General features: G+C 47.4%; 1 protein-coding gene and 1 non-coding gene across 5 annotated transcripts in view; one reads left to right on the forward strand and one right to left on the reverse strand.

Annotated features, from left to right (window-relative positions):
* Positions 1–424: 424 nt before the first annotated feature.
* Positions 425–531, forward strand: LOC147913279 (U6 spliceosomal RNA). The gene has a single exon (XR_015549049.1). It is a non-coding gene; the product is annotated as a U6 spliceosomal RNA (small nuclear RNA).
* A 1,819-nt stretch (positions 532–2,350) lies between these two features.
* Positions 2,351–20,087, reverse strand: part of PHF24 (PHD finger protein 24) — a 30,801-nt gene continuing 13,064 nt past the window's right edge. Inside the window, exons 2-9 of one of the 4 annotated variants that reach the window (XR_015549006.1) lie at positions 12,984–13,405; positions 12,132–12,317; positions 8,599–8,677; positions 8,083–8,288; positions 7,575–7,735; positions 7,191–7,286; positions 6,370–6,883; positions 2,352–6,006 (exon numbers count right to left, since the gene is read on the reverse strand). Coding sequence is in view for 3 of the 4 variants with exons in the window: in XM_087419557.1 (XP_087275683.1) it covers positions 6,787–6,883; positions 7,191–7,286; positions 7,575–7,735; positions 8,083–8,288; positions 8,599–8,677; positions 12,132–12,317; positions 12,984–13,361 (1,203 nt within the window). In the remaining variant the exon portion in view is untranslated. Of the gene's footprint in view, positions 6,884–7,190; positions 7,287–7,574; positions 7,736–8,082; positions 8,289–8,598; positions 8,678–12,131; positions 12,318–12,983; positions 13,406–20,087 lie in introns of those variants that run through there. The other 3 variants (XM_087419558.1, XM_087419557.1, XM_087419556.1) reach the window with 3 other exon arrangements.

The following is a 20,087-nucleotide window of genomic DNA, read 5'->3' on the forward strand; positions in this document are numbered from 1 at the left end:
TTGTTCAATTCCAACCACTAAGACCATATTTCCCTGGCTGGGTTTCAGTTCGTGTTAGCTGGCTCTGATTAGCTTTTTCCAGGAGTGCCAGTGCCGTGTACAGATGAGTTGGCCTGCCTCCCTCTTCTGACTTTGAAATTCTTTCCTTGTAGCCTCAGGTTAAATCAGTTTTTTGGTAGCCACCTCATACTGTTCACCCATACCAAGTGAAGGCTGCAACCTCTTTTCTCCCTGAGCTGCTAAATCACATCTTGCCCGTTTGTACCTATTATGATTTTGAAAGGAGTGTTGTATTTATTTTAAAAAACAAAGATCATGAAATAAAAAACATTTTGGCAATACCTTCTGAGTTTTAGGGCAATCCTTGGGCTTGGAAATCTCTGTACTTGATACTTACTTAAAGGTGGGACAAGGAGGGACTGAAGTGCTTGCTTCGGCAGCACATATGCTAAAATTGGTACAATACAGAGAAGATTAGTGTGGCCCCTGAACAAGGATGACAAGCACATTTGTGAGGCGTTCTGTACTTTTGTTTTTGATGAATGTTAAAATGTAATAATGTAAAGTGAATAGATATATGAATAAATTAGTATATTGCAAAAAAAAAAAAAAAAAAGGGACTGAAGATCCCTAGCTGGCTTGGCTGTGACTTCAGCACTGTGGACAGAGGCCATTGGCAGTCCCCCCCAGCTATGCCTGGGTCTGTGGGTGGGTGGAAGATGATACACACACAGCCTTCACTTGGGGCCAGAAATCCTCGCTGCTCACTCGGTGTTTTACAGTGTATAAAGCCCTTTCCTTTTACTGAGCTCATTCTGTTCTCACTCAACCACCAGCCCAGGAGGCAGGCTGGACAGAAATCTGTTTTCCAGATCTTTACAGATAAGGAAACTGAGGTCCAGCAAGGTGAAACTTCAAGTAACCCTTTGGGTGAGGTGGGAGAAAGAACACTAATTACTCCATGTTTAGCAAATTTAGCGGCCACTGTTTCCTTTTGGGGAATGACTCCCCAGAGGTAAAGAGGAGTGCACTTGAGCCAAAGCAGGACAGGGTGGGTGGGAATTTGTGTGGAACCAAGGCTCCAGCCAGCCCTGGGAAAAGTGGCATTTGGTAGAGGAACAGTCCTAGGAGGGTCTAAAGTTCCAGTCAGGACTGCCGGACTGAAGGTGGGGAAAACCTCACGTCATTGAGGTCCACAGTGGCCCGGCTTTTATGCCTCTTTTTCTGTCCAGTGCTCAGTTTCACTGAGCCTGGAGACAAGGAGAAGGGACCTGTAGGAAGTCATTAAGCTGTCTCCATGCCTGATGGACCTCTGTGGAAAACTCCAGGGAGGAGAGGTCTGGGAGCCTTGTGAGTGGGATGAGCTGTGCAGGTGGTAAGAAATCCAGTGACATAGCTACAGGCCTGGCTACCTGTGTATCTATTCCCTGGGGTGAGGGGGAATGGGGAGGGGCTAGGCCATACAGCACCTATTTCCTTGAGGTGTACTTTGACAGGCAGCACAATAAAGTGGTGAAGAACGTGGGCATTGAAGCCAGACTACCTGGTTCCCCTGCTTCCTAGCTATGTGACTATGTAACCTTGCGAAACTCTCAGCCTCCCTGTTCCTCATTTTTCTTATCTGTAATGCGAATCTCACGGGGTTGTTTTGAAGATTAATTACTTTATACAAAGTACTTACAACTGCCCAGTGCATAGTAAATGCTCGAAAATGTTAGCTATTGTTTGTGTTTGGGATCTCTATGGTTTGGAGGTAGATCTGCCCCTGATCCACAGTCTAGAGATGCTTTCCTGCCCACAGGTGCTGGCTCTGTTCTTACCAGATACATGGGATGAATGGGGATTCCATAGTCCTCTGAAAGCTTCCCCAGACCTTAGGTTTTGAGACGGTTTACCCAACCCTATCATATCACATTAAAACAATTTGCAAAAATGGGGAGGAAACTTTCAGACTAAGGAGGGCCCAGAAGACCAGGAGAAAACACAGCCAAATAGCTTCCTCACTTTGTAGCTCAGCAGGAACTGGGAAGAGAAAGCGTCTAAAATGGGCCCTTGGTGGGGGGCGGTGCAATACATAACAGACAGGCTCGGAGGCCTTAACTCTTCCTCAATTTCTTCAAACACTCTGGCTGCTTTCTTCACTCTGGCCCGTTTCTCCTCTGTGCCATGATGGAGCCCCTGCCTCCTCCTACCCCGACCCATCACTTGATTCTTGGGAAGGTTAGCACTAGGAAAGCTCTAGAAAGAGAGGCAAAGTGTATTCTCCTTCTTGAAGGTCACAGTTCCTCTGGTCTTAGACTCAGGAATTGGCCAATGATAGGAAACCACATAGAAACTCAGCAGGTGCCCCAAACAACAGGAAACAGGCAGTTGAAATAGCATCACAGTCTGTTTATTATGATCTCCACTGTGCCCAGCCTCTGGGAGCATGAGCTCCTTCTGGAGTGAAGGCTGAGCCATGGTGAGGAACATGCAGCTGTAGTGATGGGAAGACAGGGCTTGGGGATGTTCCCCTCAGCTTACTGTCAAGTTACCTTCTGCAGAAAAGCACATAGGAAGGGCATGAGGGACCAGAGGGCATTGGGTCCTCTCTTGTTACTTGAGTGCTCTCAGGGCCCCCCTCACAAGCCTGTGTTTGGCTAGGAGACAGATCTTAGGCTGTCTCTTAAACAAGGCTAAGCTTGAAGGTCTTTGTTTCACCATGGATATGGAAAGGCCTTGCTACTTATACCCTGATGTTCTCATCTGTGGTCATGCCAACTTATGCTATACAAACTGGAATGTAATTGGGCTTCTTAGTCACTGGCCAAAACCAGACCTGACACTTGCTCCATGATTTAGGTCATTGGGGCATGTGGCCCAGAGGGAAGGAGGTTTTCCTTAATGCTAGTTGGGTCTAATGGAAATTCCATAACCTGTTTCTTTCAAGGTTGTTAAAAGCAGTGGCAGCAGGAAAGCAACAGCAGGGAAAATGTCCAGGTCCACCCCACTCCAGGACTGAGCTGTTGGGAATAGGCATGATGCATTAATATCCTCCACTCAAGGACACCTCTGTTTGGGCTGCAGCCAGGGACCCAGAGAGCTATCCTGGGCAAATTCAAACTAAGTGGTATGGAGAAAGTAGCAACTTTACTCCACTGTAAATAGACTAAAAAAGGTTATGGTTCCAGGTGCTGCCAGGATGCCCTGAAATCCTGGCAGCAAGGTGGTTCTGCCTTTTAATGCCCAGTATACATCTGCCTTCACTCTGCTGGTTTGAAGGGGACATTTGGAGGATCACTAGAGCCTGCTACCAATCCTGCCTGGAGGTTACTCTTGGCTCTGGGGTGGTCATGGCTGGCCCGGGGCACTGCCAGACAGCTTCTGCCAAGCTTCCCTCCTGGCTTTAGGACTTCTTGGCACCACTCTTACTGAAGCCTTGAGACCTGCAATGGTCAGTGGTTGAGGTTGTGCTTTGGGCCAGGAGGCCTATGCACAATCGTGGGCTCATCCCCCAGTGAGGCACCCTCTTCCCAGGCAGTTTGATTCTGTGCTTCCCATACTCGTGATAGGAATGGGGAAACCCCCAGACTGGGCCACTCGAACAAGGCCAGGATGACATGCCATGGGGAGCACCAGGGCCAGAAAGGCCAGTGTCTGCCCTGTAGCCCCAGTTGCTTGGGCTGAGGGCAGGAAGAAGCAGTTGTGCTCACGGCTCTGGCCAGGGCTGTCCTCAAAGGAAGAGGAGCACTTGAGAGTGGGTCAATACCTAGGTGTGAGGGAACTGCTCCATCCCTGGGATCCAAAGGGCCATTGCTCAAAAGCACAGAGCCTGCATCTGTTGGGGAAGGCTGGTCTTGGGAGAGGAAACCATGGAGCAGACCTGGAGAGGTTACACGGCCACTGCTACTGCCTCAGCTGATCCTCTGTCCCTGCAGCTCCAGTGTGTCATCGAGATGCCCTGTCTCTAAATCTGAGCATGGGGAAGGGGACTGCTGCAAAAGAGGCTTATGGCAAGTGGTCTTCAGAGAGCATGTATGTAACCCCAGTCTCCCTTGGCGGGGGGGTGGGGTGGGTGGTGCTTGGGAAAAGCACTCATCTCAATTTTGGGCAGCCAAGAAGAAAAGACTTAAGTTTTTATTTTCTCATATCCTTATTAGAGTCAGACACTAATTTTTGTACTTGGCAGAACTGCAGACAGTCACAGTGATGGAAGGAAAGGGAACAGGCTTCACTAAGTTTATAAATGTTTGAACATCTCCACACACACTGCAGAGGGGCTCCGGGAATTAGGATACTGCAAAGGGAGAGCCTGGACAGGGGATTGGGGAGGGGCTTCTCCAACTTTCAAACGGCTGAGCAATGGAACCTCTCCTTTGGAGAGGAGAGAAGAGGCTGGTTGCTTCTCCATGCTTTTCTGCTTCCTAGGACTCTGGTAGGCTGGGAACTCTATCCTTTGCTGGGAGTAGTGTCCCCTGGGCCCTCTGCAGCACACCCCAACCAAGGAAGCTTGCTGTCCTAGAATAGGGGGAGGCGTGATCTCAAGTGGGCCTGATCCTATTGTGGAAGAACTCTGGGGCCTGCTTTGCCAGGCCCTGGGATACAGACAGCCTCATCTCGGCCACAGTCTTTCACCAGTCACTCACAGAAAGCTAGAAGTTGCAGCTCCAGAGAGGTACACATCACCTTGATTTGTGAGGGATCAGGGAACAAGGTGGACCTCCAGTCCCTGTGACTGATGACAAGGCAGGAGAAAAAAAGCTGTTCGGCTCTCAAAGCCTACAGCGTGTCACTACTCAAAATGCTCACTTTGTGAGATCAAGCAGCCCAAGGCGATTGGCATAGAAGGTGATTTTCCAGGAGAGTAAGTGAGAGCCCTCGTGCTAATGTTCTTTAATCTTCTCAGTGCAAAATCCCAGGCCCGGCTGCCTCAGACGCAGTCCTTGGGCCCGGGTCATGTGCTTTCTTTTTCCTTTTTTTTGGCTGGACTGAATAATGGCCCCTCCTACTGATCAGTCTTGGGAGTATGGCTAAGGAGTATTTACAAAAAGCTGTGGGTTGTTCAGGTCCATACACATGAACCTAGATTCATCTTCTATCTGCTTCACTTCAGTTCTAGACAATCCAACTCCAGAAGCTTCTCACCCTGCTTCTAGGTCAGGCAGTTTCTGCAAGAGACCATATAGTGCAACCCCATGCCCCTGGTTGCAGCTCCCCCCTTTTCTCTGAGCATCTCAACCCTGAGCACTATGCTGTAAGCATCCAATTTAGTACAAGAGCCTTGAGTAATGGGGATATGTTAGCTTATGCATGACTGAGCTAACTCCCACAAATAACTCTTGGTAGTCAGATCTGGCTAAACCTAAGTCATTAGGTTGGAAACAGAAACCTGAACCCCAGGGCCAGGGCTGACCCCCAACAGGCACTGACTTGAAAACCTGATGAGAACTTAGGAAGGACAGCTGGGGCTTGGAGGTCAGGCTTGGTGGCCTTGTGGCAGCCTCTGCCTGTCCCCTAAGTCCTTCCATGCCAGGCCCAGGCCCTAGGCTGGTGGGGAAGGACATGTAGTGAGCAGCAGGGAGACGCAGCAACTCAGGCCATATCTCAGTGATGGGAGAAGGGAAAGCCTCCGCCTCCTGTGAGGTTTTGCTGCAACTTGCTCTGCTCAAGAAAGCTGAGGTGCCAATCCTCTTCTTAGCTCCAGCCCCATATCCTCATTGTCAGGGTGGGTCAAAGGAGTCCCTGCTCAGAGCTTCTGTGGAGCTGCTCTTTCTTGGGCTGTGGAAGAGGCTGGCTCTGTTCTCCACACAACGGGACACTTTTCTAGGTCTGCAGTTGAGCTGGAAGGGTGGAAAAGCATGAGCCTTCTCCTCTGCTCTTCCATCCGGACCTTGTCCTCACTGGAGCTCAGGCTTTGGGTCTCTCTGGTAGCTGACTTGGGTGAAGCATCTAACACAAAGGGTTGTGCCTCCTGCCATCATACTTGTTCCATTCAGGCCCCCTGGGCTCTGGGCCATGAGCTCCCATCTGAAAAACAGGGGCCAGGGTGGCTCACCTTGGTTTTTGACTGTTCTGCTAAAGACATCAGGACTTAAACAACTTGGCTGAGAGATTCCTAGAATGCTGGGTCCCTGGGAGAGGCTGCCTCTCCCTTTTCTGATTAGGACTCCACAGACTAGTTGCCTTCTCTGTCACCAGGAACTGCAATTTAAATAAGTAATTGGCTGAAGTGCAGTGGTGGTTTTCAACTATTTTCCCACCCAAACACAGCTGAGGGACACAGCACACACCCACCAGAACAGCGGCTCACCACAGGAGGGGTTTTCAATAGAGGAGAACATGTGAGTCTGATATGCCCCCTTATTAAGAATCACTCGGCCAGAGACTTACCTATTAGAAATCAGAACTGGCCAGTAGGAGGAGTAAGTAGAGACCCCTCATCTTATACCAGAGGCTTCACAAAGGAACTCTGGTCCTTTTTCAACCAAAAAGAACCAGGTTGCTGAAGGTATGGACAGCTAGGCATGTGTATGTGTGCAGTGGCAGGTCCAGTCTATGATGTGAGGGCAGGGGGTGGTCCAGGAGTGGATGCTGCCACAGCTCCCAGGGCTTCTCCCTGGGCAATGCATTTACTGCCTCTGTTGTGAGTGGAATGGTGATTTCAGTGCCATAAAGCTTAGTGACAAACTGAGATGCGGGCAATGCCCCATCCCCTGAAGTTTCAGTACCAAAGGGTGGTCAGGGAAAGGGAGAAAGGAAAGGAGAGAGAGAACGCCACTGTCCCCCAACTGAGCTTCTTGCTCCATGCTATCCTGGGGGTTTCAGATGAATGGCTGTGCTGTTGGGGCGAGCAGCCAAGATGTAGATGACATTCTCCTGCAGGAAGGTAGGCCAGTCCACAAATCTGGAGTGGAAGCAAAGAACAGGTTTGTGAGGCTTGTTGCAGAGCTGAGGCTCATGAGGCGTGATCCCCGTGGCAGCATGGCTTGAGCTGGGCAAAACTCAGGGAAGCTCTGGCTTGTGCCTGACATGGTTATGTCTGACTGTGCTTCCAAGCTGAGAGACCAGCTGGCTGGCCTATGGACCTGGAGTCAAACGTGCATTCTTGGAGCCTGGTTTCTGCGGTGGGCACTTGCTGTTTTGGGGTGGCAGTGGGTAATGCTGTTGAGGGGTTGAGGATGTGGACAGCCAGATGAGGAGGTCCCACTCACCTGGACTCATGCTCTGCGGGCAGCAGGGCCTTGTCCTGGCTCTTGCTGCTGCTCCTGGCTGGGCTGCTGTCTGCTATGCGACCCACATGGCTCATGCTGTTGGGCACAAGGGTATGTGGTTAGGAGTGGGACAGTGAAAGGCCTGGCCCCTCCCAAACTCTGGTGAACCCATGGCTCCGGATGTGCAAATGTCCAAGCTTTCTGACATGGAGCAAGAGTTTGGAGCAGAGGCTGCCCTGTGCCTTGGCCACTGGAGTCACACAGGATGATCCTCTCCTGGCTGTTGGCAGGAGAACCAGGGAGGTACCTTTCACACCAAGGGCTATTTGGCATGGAAAAAGGAGGAGGGCATATGAGTGGCGCAGGGATTGGTAGGGAGCAGACCTGACACTGCAGGAAGGAGCCCCTGCGAGGCGTTTGCAGAACCAAGAGTGCTGGGCGCGGCGGCACTCTGCCTCACTGATCGTGCCCCTGCTGCCGCATGCCAGGAAGGTGGCTCGGGCTCGCTCTCGCTCCTTGACTGTCAGAAGCCTTAACAGAGAATTCTGGAGAAGAAGAGACAAGCTAAGATCTTGGAGGTGAAAATATTTTGTAAACTGTCAAGCCATAGAGAATCTGACCTCCATTACCACCTCTGCAACCTCCCTTTGGAGCTGCCCAGAGCCTTTCTGGTAGCACCAACAGTTGCAGTGGGGTCCAGTGCAAATCAATCTTTCCTGGGCAGTCTCCCCAGCCTCCGCACTGGATCACCTGTCACTGGACAGAACCTGAGCCCTTTCCTGGTTCTGGTCCATGCTCAGACAGTACCCAGTGCTCCGCCAACCTGCCCGGCATGCTTCCCAGGTCTCTGTCACCCAGGAGCCCATGGACATTCACCCCAGCTGGCCCTCACCTGGGGACGCAATTGCTGCAGAAGTAGGAGGGACTCATGGGACAAGAAGTCAGGCCACTCTATGTGTCCTCGATGTTCAGGGTCCAGAGCTGCAAACTGGCGGGCTGCCTGCTTCTCTTGCTCCTCACTTAGAGCCCTGTCACTGTCCCCCTGCTTTGCTGCTTGGTGGCGATAGCGTAGGAAGTCCTCCAGAGTCAGGGAGCAATCTGTGGGGAGGCACCCCATGCTAGCCATGCCCACCCTTTCCTCAGCCTCAGGGGTACCTCCACTCACCTCTGGGGTACCCTTCAGAGCCCCTACAACCTCAGCTCTTGGTGAGTCTTTGTCTCTCATAGCTAGGTTAACTCAGGCGATGGCTGGGGGTGGGTGCCCCTGCTGGCCAACAGGTTGGGAACAGGGACCCATTTACCCCCTACACTCCAAATTCCAGAATACTCCTTTCATGGTTCATCTTAGAAAGTATGAAGGAGAACTCTTCCCAGCCCCTCTGCATCCAGCAGCACCATCCAGCCTTACCAGGGATGACTTTACACTGCTGAAAGGTCTCTGTGAGGCTGTACATTTCCTCCTCAGTTAGCAGCAAGTTGAGGTTGTCCTGAAAACAAGGAAGAGCTGAGTCAGTGGCCATACAGGCCAGTAGGAAAGAAAGGCCAAGAATCAAGAGGGATGGAAATTGTATTTCAACTGAAAGGCAATTCTGGGATCATCTAATCCAGACTCTCATTCACAATCAAGGGGACTGAGGCCCCAGAAAGGTGAAAGGATTTGCTCTGAGTTGCCCAACTCTGGGGCAGAATTTTCCCCAGAATCCAGGTATCCTGACTCCCGCTCTGAATCCTTTTTACTAAAGTAGTGGTTTATAAATTATTATCTGAGATACCCTAGGGATTCCTTGCAAATGCCTCAGGAAGCTGCTGCAAGGGAGAAGGGGGCTAGTAAGCAGGCAGGGTTGTGAATCCCCAGCTCTATCAGCCAGAGCAGCTCCATCTTTATCCATTTTACATATTTGGCTTCTGTGTTAGACTGTGCTCAAAGAGTATTTTAGTTAAAAAAAAAAACGTTTAATTCTAACTCTGCTCCTAGTGGGTTGTATCACTTTAAATAAATCCAGAATGGTTCTGAAAGAGATGCCATCATGACAAAATTCCTAAAACCAAGTGAGTTTTTTGTGGTGCCATGAAAGTTTTAATTCCAAAAGAGCACTGATATGTTATTTTGTTAACATTAATTTACAATCTTTAAACTATCAAAGATTCTTTCTAGTAGATTATTTTTTTCCCTTAAAATTATACCAGCAAAAAACAAGAGCAGACATTTCATGAATATTCATTTGTGGATTTCATAAAGAACTCAAACCATTCTTTCAATAAACACTTATTAAGCACCTAGCATATGCTGGGCACAACAGTGCGTAACACTGTGAGACGTTCAGCGTGGCTGGAGCATAGAGAGTATGTGTGTTGGGGGAGGGTAGGGAGGAATGATAAGACAAGGGAGGGAGGTAGGCAGAAGCCTGACTGTGAAGGCCTCAAATGCCCTTTATTGACCCCCTCAAATTGGGCCTTTATTCTGAGAGCAAAGGGGAGTCATCAAAGGGTTTTTAAGTGTAGAGTGCTATAGTCAGATCTTTGCTGTGTGGAGAAGGTATTAGAGGGGCAAAGTCTAGAGGCATGGAGAGCAGTTAGGTGGCTGTTGCATAGTACTAGTAAGAAAAGATAAGTGGCTAAGCTAAGACATGAGAATGGAGATGAGGGGAGAGAGCTGAGAGATATTAGGAGATAGAATCAATAGGACCTATTGACTTACTGGGTGTGAGGGATGAGGGAGAGAAATTGGCCTTGGTAACTAGTGGGGCGGGGGTGGTATTACTATTCACAGAGAGAAGAAATGGAGGGAGAGCAGATTTTAGGAGAAAGATGAGTTCATTTTGGGGCATGCTGAGTGTGCAGTACCTGTGAGACATCAAGATGGAGATAAGTCCAAGAGACAAAGGAAATTTAGGTCTGGACACAGATTTGAGAGTCATTAGTGTTTATATGGTGGCTGTTGCCACTGGAGTGGATGAAGTTACCCAGAGAGAGAGTGTACAGTGAAAAAAGAAGAGTGTTAACAACAGAACCCTGAGAAACACCAGCATTTAGGACTGGGACAAGAAACTAAGAACACTTAGAAAGAATGGTCAGAGAAGAAGGTAGAAAGAGAATCAGTAGAATGTTCTGGAAGCTAAGAAAAGAGAGCTGCACAATGTAGGAGGTAATAACAGTGGCTATACAAGTATGATGGGATTTTATTGATTTTCTATTTTCTCTAGTTTCCATATTTTGTGTATTGTCCCCTAAAAAAAGAGGGGACAATAAGGAAGTGCTAAATATGTCTGAGAGGTCAAATAAGAAGATGCCTGAGAAAAGGTCACAGGACTTGACAATTAGGTCACTGGTGACCTTAGGAAGAGCCGGTTCAGCAAAATGATGGATACAGATGTCAAATTACAGGTGGTTGAGGAGCCACAAGGAGATGATGAAGTCCTTTCAAGAAGCCTGGCTGTGAAGGGAAGGAAAGAAAGGGGAGGAGCTTGGAAGAAGCCTTCGTAAAACATTAGGTAGAGAGTGCTGGTAATGATGTAGGACTGTGACAGAAAGCCAAGAAGGGAGTTGTGTATTCCTGGGGGTTAGGAAGGAGACACCTTCAACCCAGTCCCACATCAGCAGAACACTGCAAAGCAGAGTTGCTGCAAATCAAAAGGCTGGCATTTGGGGGGGTGGTGACTAGAGAAGATGGTCTGTAGAGCAGGGTCTGCTGTGGCATACTCCAGCTGGGGAAATGGTGTTTAAGTGGCTGGAAATAGCTGTTCCATACTTCATCTCATGGACAAGCCACAGATAAAGTGTTATTTGTTAGAAAGTGGCATATCTTTGCTTTCTCAGCAGTAGGGAGAAAAGGGGATCAGCAGATGCTCTTTACTCTGAAATCAGTGAATAATGAAGATATCTGCAGGACGACAGATCAATAAAGCAAGACTTGAACTCTATTCAGGTGCACTGAGAAATGGACATGAATCTGGCTTTCTGTTTCATTAAAAGTTGGAAGATGGGCTGGCCCGGTGGCTTAGCGGTTAAGTGCGCATGCTCCGCTACTGGCGGCCCGGGTTCGGATCCCGGGGGAGCACCGACGCACCGCATGTCTGGCCATGCTGAGGCTACGTCCCACATACAGCAACTAGAAGGATGTGCAACTATGACATACAACTATCTACTGGGGCTTTGGGGGGGGAAAAAAAAGGAGGAGGAGGATTGGCAATAGGTGTTAGCTCAGAGCCAGTCTTCCTCAGCAAAAAGAGGAGGATTAGCATGGATGTTAGCTCAGGGCTGATCTTTCTCAAAAAAAAAAAAAAAAAAAGTTGGAAGTCATTTATATATAATTTGCAAAGTTCTGAATCAATAAACCTTTGTTATTTAATTCACATGATCACATCAGAGATGAACAACACATGTGCCTAAGAGTCAGGTGGTAGCCCAGTAAGGATCTCAGGACTAAGTTTTCCTCTGATAGAATCTATCCCTGTTGGAAGCAAGCTAGTTAGGATTTCAGGTTGGTTTTTCAGATGAGTACCATGAATGACAACTACAGACTAATTATTAGAGAAAGCATTGCTCCAAGAATTACTTTTGAATAATTAGGCCTCATCGTATGCCTTCAGTCCTCTAGCTCAATGGTTCTCAACTGGGGATGATTTTGCTTCTCCAGGACACATTTGGCTATGTCTGGAGACATTTTTGGTTGTCACAACTGGGGAAGGGTGCTACTGGCATCTAGTAGGGTAGAGACCAGGAATACTGCTAAACATCCTACAATGCAAACAGCCCCCACAACAAAGAATTACTGTGCCCCAAATGTCAACAGTACTGAGGTATAGAAAGCCTGTCCTAGCTCTAGGACCCCTGTATCTACTACTGGATACAGGTCACTGCCCAGCAACCCAGTGGGCCTCCAGGAAAGGTGCCAAGTCCCCCATGCTGCAGTAGCCCGCTATCCCTGCAGTCCACGCTCACACAGTAGTGGCAGCTCCAGCCTGTTTCCGTGTGGGCCATCTCGGTCATCTCTGCTGCACTGTCTTCTTGGATGTAGCCCATGCGGCGCAGGCAGCCATCATGGAAAACCCTGGTGCAGACCCTGCATGGGAAGAGGCTCTCGGCTGTCCAGACCTCACAGACATCACACATCTCATCGTTGACAACCTAGGGAAAGATGGCAGGAAGGAATAGGGATGTGTAAGCACGGGCAGCAAGATCCTTTGGCCACTGAGCACAGAGCTACCCGCATGGGCCTGAATCTCCCTGGAGCAGCCTGGAGGAACAGCTCCAACTGAAGCCAGTGTTAAGGCAACAAAGCTTTCTCTCTGGAGGACAAGAACCAGCAGGCTCTTCCAGCTGCCCAGGCCTCTGTGACCATGTTTTTGAACAGGGATGCTACTAGTATTTTTGGAAAGAATAATCTGTTGTGCGAGATTGTCTCAGACTCTGCAGGACATTTAGCATCCCTGGTTTTCTTGGCACCAAATACCAGTAGCAACTCCTGGTTATTGTGACCTTCACTAACTTCATGCCCCCTCAAATTTCCAGATGCCTCCTACAGGGGTAGTACTATTCCCGTGTGGGAGGGTTGGCAGAAGACCTGCCATGGTGTCATTCCATATCACCCACTGCCTCAAGTCTTTGACTAAGACTAACCCAGGATGTAACTAATATTTTTACTCTTGTGGAAGAAATTCAAAGATTGTTCTGGACTCAGTTCCATCGTTCTGGTTTTGAGCCTCACTTCAACAATACCCAGGACTCCCTGTCCCACTCCCTGATCATCAGAAGGTCTAAGACTTGAGGATTCTGCCCTAACTGGACACTCACAGGCTCTCTGGGCTCCAAGCAGATATCTGGAGGCTTGTCATCATCCAGCTTCCGGGTGGGGCGGATGAAGGCAGGGGGTGTGAAATGATTGGTCCTGTCAAACTCCTCAGGCTCCACTCCACGCCCATCTCGGAGCCTCTCCCAGGCTGCACGGTTGACACTGCTCTCTTCTTGGAGCATTGGGGTGCTTGCCTCTGCTTCTTTCTCCTCCTGTAACTCCTGGACAGAGCCCTCTACAGTGCCACGGCGGGACCCTGGGAGATCACCTGTGCGTCGGATGGAAGGCCTGTCCCGCAGCCCATCCTTGAAGGCAGACACAGCCAGGCTCACCTTCTGCACCTGCTCCACTGTCTGCCGCTTGGACATCAACACCCCCATGGCTCTGTGGACAAAAAGCAGAGAGGCCCAGACTCAGCCAGTGACTGAGCAAATCAGGCCAATCAGTTTCAACCATTCACCTAAGTGGCAAGTGCTATTAAATATTAAATAGTTTCTCCTTCTTCTGGGACTCAGTAGCATGGTAGAGAGAGCACTTGTTAAGGAGTCAGAAGACCTTGATTCTCCTTCCGACTGGCCCTGTGACTTTGGTTTTCCCATCTATGAAATGAGGGCTATCTGCCCAGTGTACTTCACAGGGCTGTCATGAGTATAACAGTAGAAAATAGGCTTAACAGTGCCTAGTAAACTGGAAAGCACTCTACACATGTGAAATGGTATCTCTGTCTTCCTTCCTGTTCTAAAGTTAATTAGTCCAGGGGCCCCAGGCCTCTGCTACTTTGAGAGAGCTGGAGATTTCAGCACCCAAGTCTCTCCTCTGCCCCACAAGATGACCCAAGGCTTAAAGCAAGACTGCAACAACACATTTCAGACTTCTGATTGAAGGAAAGCTCCGCCAGTAAGTGCTGTGCACAATCCATCCAGGGATAATCCACATCAAATACCTACTTTTTTTTTTGCAGGGAAGGATTCGCCCTGAGCTAATATCTTTTGCCAATCTTCCTCTCTTTTTTTGTTTTTCTTCTCCCCAAAGCCCCAGTGCATGGTTGTATATCGTAGTTGTAAGTCCTTCCAGTTCTTCTATGTGAGCTGCTGCCACAGCATGGCAACTGACAGATGGGTGGTGTGGTTTCACGACCAGGAAGAGAACCTGGGCTGCGGACGTGGTGAGAGAGCTGAACCTTATCTGCTAGACCATCAGGGCTGGCTCGCAAATACCTACTTTTTGAGTCAGAGTGAAGGAACTGCTATTTTTAGAGGACTCCTGAATTAGGCAGTCAGGAAACTCCACCACTCCAACCACGTGGTCAAGGTCACCAACACTCCTTTGCCCCCCTCTAATTAGTAGCTATGCCTCTTCTTGGGTCTGTCTGTCACAGACCACTGGCCCATTAAAAGCTCTAAGGTGCTTCTCACACTTCTAAGGCTTCACTAATGTCACTTCCACATTTTCTGCTTTGATTTTCTGAACCGTTCAAGAAAGGTCCATATCCTTTACAGGTTAAAAAGTAACATTATCCCTGCTCTTCCTTTGCAGTACCAAGGCACAGCACTGGAAAGTGAGGGCATGACACGGCACATTGCAAAGCTGGTCTGCCATTTCCTAGCTGAAGGGTCTTAGTGGAGTTTGGCTGAGGAATGCTGGTTCTAAGTGAAGTGGAGCAGAGAGTCCGTTTTAGCTTTGCTCTCACTCCATCATAATCAAGGCTTATTGAACAGCACTCTGTGCAAGGCACTGACTACTCATCGTAGGAAACAGAAGCCAGGAGAACGGAGTCTCACCACTCCAGCTACTTAATGTTGGAACTCAAAGAAGAGTAGGACGAGGTGCCAGAGGTGCCTAAAGGGAGGTGAGATCACGCTACTGGGAGTCAAAGTGGACCTTGAAGGATGGGTTGGAAGTTATCCTTTGTTTGGGGGAAAAGGTGACAGAGGGTAGGAGGAGAGGTGAGGGCCAATTAGAAGGCTACTGTAGTATTCCAGGCAAGAGGTAGAGGGTTTAAACTGAAATGATGGCAGCAGGAATGATACTGAGTCTATTTGATATCATGGAAATAGAATTAGAGATATTTAGGAATAAATTGATAACTGATTGGATCAAGGGTAAAGGGAGAGAGGTCATGTGACATTTCAGTCAATGATGGACCACATATATGAGGGTGGTCCCCTAATGATTAGTACCATATAGCCTAGGTGTGTAGTAGGCTATACCACCTAGGTTTGTGTAAGTACACTCTATGATGTTCACACAATGACAAAATTGCCTAACGACGCATTTCTCAGAACGTGTCCCAGTTGTTAAGTGACGCATGACTGTATTTATTTCTCAGCTTTATTGAGATATAACTGACATATAACGTGGTATAAGTTTAAGGTGTACAATGTGAAGATTTGATACACATATATATTACGAAATGCTTACACAGTAAGGTTACTAAGCACATCCCTCACTTCACATAATTACCATTTTTTTGTTGTTATGGTGAGAACATTAAAGCCCTATTCTCATAGTAACTTCCAAGTCTACGGTACAGTATTGTTAACTATGGTCACCATGCTGTACCTTAGATCCCCAGAACTTATTCATCTTATAACTGAACGTTTGTCCCCTTGGACCAACATCTCCCCACTTTGCCTACCCCTCAGCCCCTGGCACCCATCATTCTAACTCTGTTTCTATGAGTTAGATGTTTTTAGTTTCCACATATAAGTGAAATCATACAGTGTTTCATTCAGTCTTTCTCTGTCTGACTTATTGAGAGGGCAGTTCTAAATCGACGAACTAGAAGAACGGTAGTGCCATTTACAGGAATTGGGAAATAAGAAAGAGGGACAATGAAATTGGGTTTTGTACATGTTGAATTAAAGATGTCTCTGGGACATTTGGGCCGGCTCCGTGGCTTAGCGGTTAAGTGCGCGCGCTCTGATGCTGGCGGCCCGGGTTCGGATCCCGGGCGCGCCCCGAGGCACCACTTCTCCGTCCAACGTGAGGCCGAGTCCCACGTACAGCAACTAGAAGGATGTGAGCCTGTGGCATACAACTATCTACTGGGGCTTTGGGGGGAAAAAAAATGAATAAATAAAATCTTTAAAAAAAAGATGTCTCTGGGACATTCAAGTGTTATGTTATCCCCTGCTTTCAACTCTTCAATGGCTTTCTACAGCTTTCAGCATAAAGTCCTCCAAATCAGTCTGTTTACCACAGCCTGTGAGGCCCTGCTGGCCTGGCCTCCCTTCCTTACTCTGTGTCCCAACCACACTCGCATTCTTTCAGTCTTTGTCTGCCATGCTCACTCTATTTTGGGGACCTTTGAACATTCCTTCCCATGGGATTAGTGCCTATTCATCTGTCAGAGCTCAGCTCAAGGACCGGTTCCTCAGCGAAGTCACTGCTGACTCCCCAGTCCAACTCGGAGTGCTCACAGCACGACACTCTTCTGCTCCAGAGCACTTACCTTTGTCATTACATATTCGATAGGATGATTATCTGATCAATGTCAGTTTCCTCCATTAGATTGTTTTTACCCTGGACAGTGTCTATCTGCACTGCCTAGCAATGTGTCTGGAAGAGAACAGACACGTAATAAATATTTCCCAATTAACTAATTGTGGAGAAGTCTTTTTGATTTTTCAATAAAGCCTTAATACACATAATACCTGATGATAGCCACATCGTCTTTCCAGAAACAGCTCTTGTATGCACTACAGTGCTGCAAATTCCTACACTGCCTGGGTGCTTGCCCTGCTATCAATTGCTACCAAAGAAACTCAATCCACGTTTTTGAATTTAAAAACTGACTGATAAGAGAGGAAAGATCCCCTCTCCCCACTTTTAAAATTAAAGTATACGACTAAGGAATATTGTCTTTTAAAGAGCAATGGCAAAGGAGATTTATTGAGGAAAGGTTTATTGATCAAATTCAGGAAATCGCTTAAGCTGTTCACACCCCAGTGGATAATTAATAATAAACTGTGATTAAAAAGTCCTTTTTATCCCTGATTGCAAACAAATATTGGACAACTGGGGAATGGTTAAATTATGGTGCGATGGAAGACCAAACAATATGAAAATATTGAGGTAGAAGTCTACTTATTGATATGAAAAGATGTTCAAAATATATGAACATATTAATGAAAAAAGCAAGTCACAAAAATGCTCATTATGATCTAATTTTTCTAAGAATGCATACATATTTTTCCATCTTTTTGTTGATCTGTATTTTCTAATTTTTTTACATTGCACATTAATTATGTAATAAAAAAATCCTAGAGCTGGCAACCTGGTGACTTGTTTTAGTTCTGGATCTGCTGTGACCCAGAACATGTTGCTTTACTGCTTTAGGCTTCAGGCTTCAGTTGTCTATCTGTTAATGAGTGTGCCTGGAGTATGTAGTCTTAAACATTTAGAATGCTCATGTTCTTTTTCATGTTCTTTTAAAAGTCCATGTGACCTAAGGAAGGTATGCAGCCTGGGTCGGGGTGGGGCTGGGGTGGAGAGGACAGAGTGTGTATGTTTGAGCTTTTGCTGAGGCTGTGGACCCAGGGCCTCTTGAAGACGCTGAGCCTATAGTCCCCAGACAGTGCCCACACACCTCAAGAGCACCAGCTGTGCTCTATGGTTAGGTGGGAAAACAAGTCCACAGCTTAGTGAGAGGAACAGGCACAGCAAGAGGGAAAATGCAAAACCAACACACAACCCTTCACTGCAGACCTTCCTCACGATCAATTACTATTTCCAAGGCCAGTGTGTTCCTTAGAAACCTTCCGTGGTAAGTTTTTCAGATTTCTTGACTGTGACCCATAAGAAACAGAGTTTACGACGTGACCCTGTACACACAGTAATAAACACGTGTTCATAGATCTATAACTGAACCCAACGTTTTGGGAAACAATCCTACATTTACTACATGTGATGCTCCCTGATATTTCCTATCCTCTCTCTCCTGTTTCATTAGAACAATCCTGACAGTGACTCCCTAAAATGATTTCAGGACTTCCTTGTGGGTCTGGACCTGCAATTTGAAAAACACAGCCTTAGGATCATTTTACATTTTTGATTAGAAGAACTGATTAGAGAACTACATCTTGTCTTTTGATTTAAAGATGGTTACCTCTAAAAGACAAGGACAGCATTGCAGGGTATAAGGTAAGCTTTCCCCTTGACTGGAGTGATGCAAGAATGGAATTCTCAAGCTTCTCTTAGAGTCTGTGTGGTTGGAAGGTCTAGCAGAGATGGACAGCTACTAATATACCTTTGACTGAAGAAAACCCTCCTCTACACGAGAGGCTGATCGTCTTTGACCTGTGGGCATATGTAAAAATATATTTATTGGAGCATTTCTTTACAGTGATAAAAAGGTGGAAATAACCTCAAGAGGAGAATTATTGAATAACTTGTGATATTTTCCTACTATAAAAATAAAAAGAGAGGTGGAGTGACGTCAGCATCATGGCGGAGTGAGCTTTCCCGTGAACTCTTCCCCCACAAGATACAACAAAAGCAACAGCCACAGACCAACAACGGAATCCCAGACAGTGAAAACCTAGAGCGGAGGGATCCACACTGCCGCACATCTGAGAGCGGAATGTGCTGGGCCCCGGAGGAAGTGGGGAGAGGTAAGGAGAACTCCGCTCCCTCCCCATCAGATCAGCGATCCCGGTCCGCGCGGCTCCCAGAGAGGGGGGAGGGGTGGCTCTTCAGACTCTCTCAGCCAGTGGGAAACTCCCGGACAGAGGACTCAGAGGAGCCACAGGGCTACCATCAACATCTGAGCACCCCAGAGAGCGGATAAAGAGGGGCAAACGAGAAGCCTCCCACGTCAGGGACACAGAGGGCAAAAGAGAGAGCTCCCCCCTCCCCGCAACCCGGACTCTGCAGCTCGACCAGACCAGACCTAGCTATCCGAGGCAGACCTGATCAAACGAAAGGACCCGGGGATCGCAGCTGGGAAAAAAAACAAAACAAAACTGCGGATCGCAGCAGAAAAACCAGGGCAGAGCGCAGGGGGCTTAGACTACACAGCCCTTTACCACCAGACAGTGGCGGTAGGTGGAAATTGCAACCAGAGACTTCCAAGATGAGGAAAAACAAAACCAACACAGGAACCACAATGCAAAAATATATGAAATCACCAGACCAGAAACAAAATGACAAGCACCCAGAAATCAACCCCTAAGACACAGAAATCCATAAACTAAATGACAGACATTTCAAAATAGCTATCATAAAAACACTCAACGAAATACGAGACAACGGAGACAAACAATTCAATGAGATTAGGAGTTTCTTCACAAAAGAGATTGAAATCATAAAGAAAAACCAATCAGTGCTGATGCAGATGAAGAACACAGTGGAGGAGATAAAGGAGAATCTGGAATCTTTAAAGAACAGAGCTGACAATATGGAGGAAAGAATTAGTACTTTAGAGGATAGGAATACAGATATACTCCAGATGGAAGAAGAGAGAGAACTAAGACTAAAAAGAAATGAAGAAAGACTCCGAGAAATACCTGACTCTATTAGAAAATGTAACATAAGAATTATAGGTATTCCTGAGGGAGAGGAGAGGGAAAGAGGAACAGAGAGCCTATTCAAGGAAATAATAGCTGAAAATTTCCCAAATCTGGGGAAGGAGCAGGAAATACCAGTAAGCGAAGCCAACAGGACACCTATATATATTAACAGACAAAGGCCTTCAACACGACACCTAGTGGTAAGGCTAGCCAGGGTCAATGACAAAGAAACAATATTAAGGGCAGCTAGACAAAAACAAAAAATAACGTACAAAGGAACTCCCATCAGGCTCTCAGCGGGTTTCTCAACAGAAACTTTTCAGGCTAGAAGAGACTGGAATGATATATTCAAAATACTGAAAGACAAAAACTTTCAGCCAAGAATACTCTATCCAGCAAAAATATCCTTCAAATATGATGGAGAAATAGTAACTCTCCCAGATAAACAAAAGCTAAGGGAATTCATGGCCACGAGACCCCCACTACAAGAAATACTCAAGAAGGCCCTCAGGCCTGAAAAAAAAAAGAGAAAGGGAACACAAAGCTTGGAGGAAGGAGAAAAGTAGGTAGACAAAATCAGAGAAATAGTAGATC

Source organism: Ceratotherium simum, chromosome 29 (genome assembly GCF_057802395.1).
Source record: "Ceratotherium simum simum isolate JZ-2026a chromosome 29, ASM5780239v1, whole genome shotgun sequence".
In the NCBI taxonomy this organism is placed as follows: domain Eukaryota; kingdom Metazoa; phylum Chordata; class Mammalia; order Perissodactyla; family Rhinocerotidae; genus Ceratotherium; species Ceratotherium simum.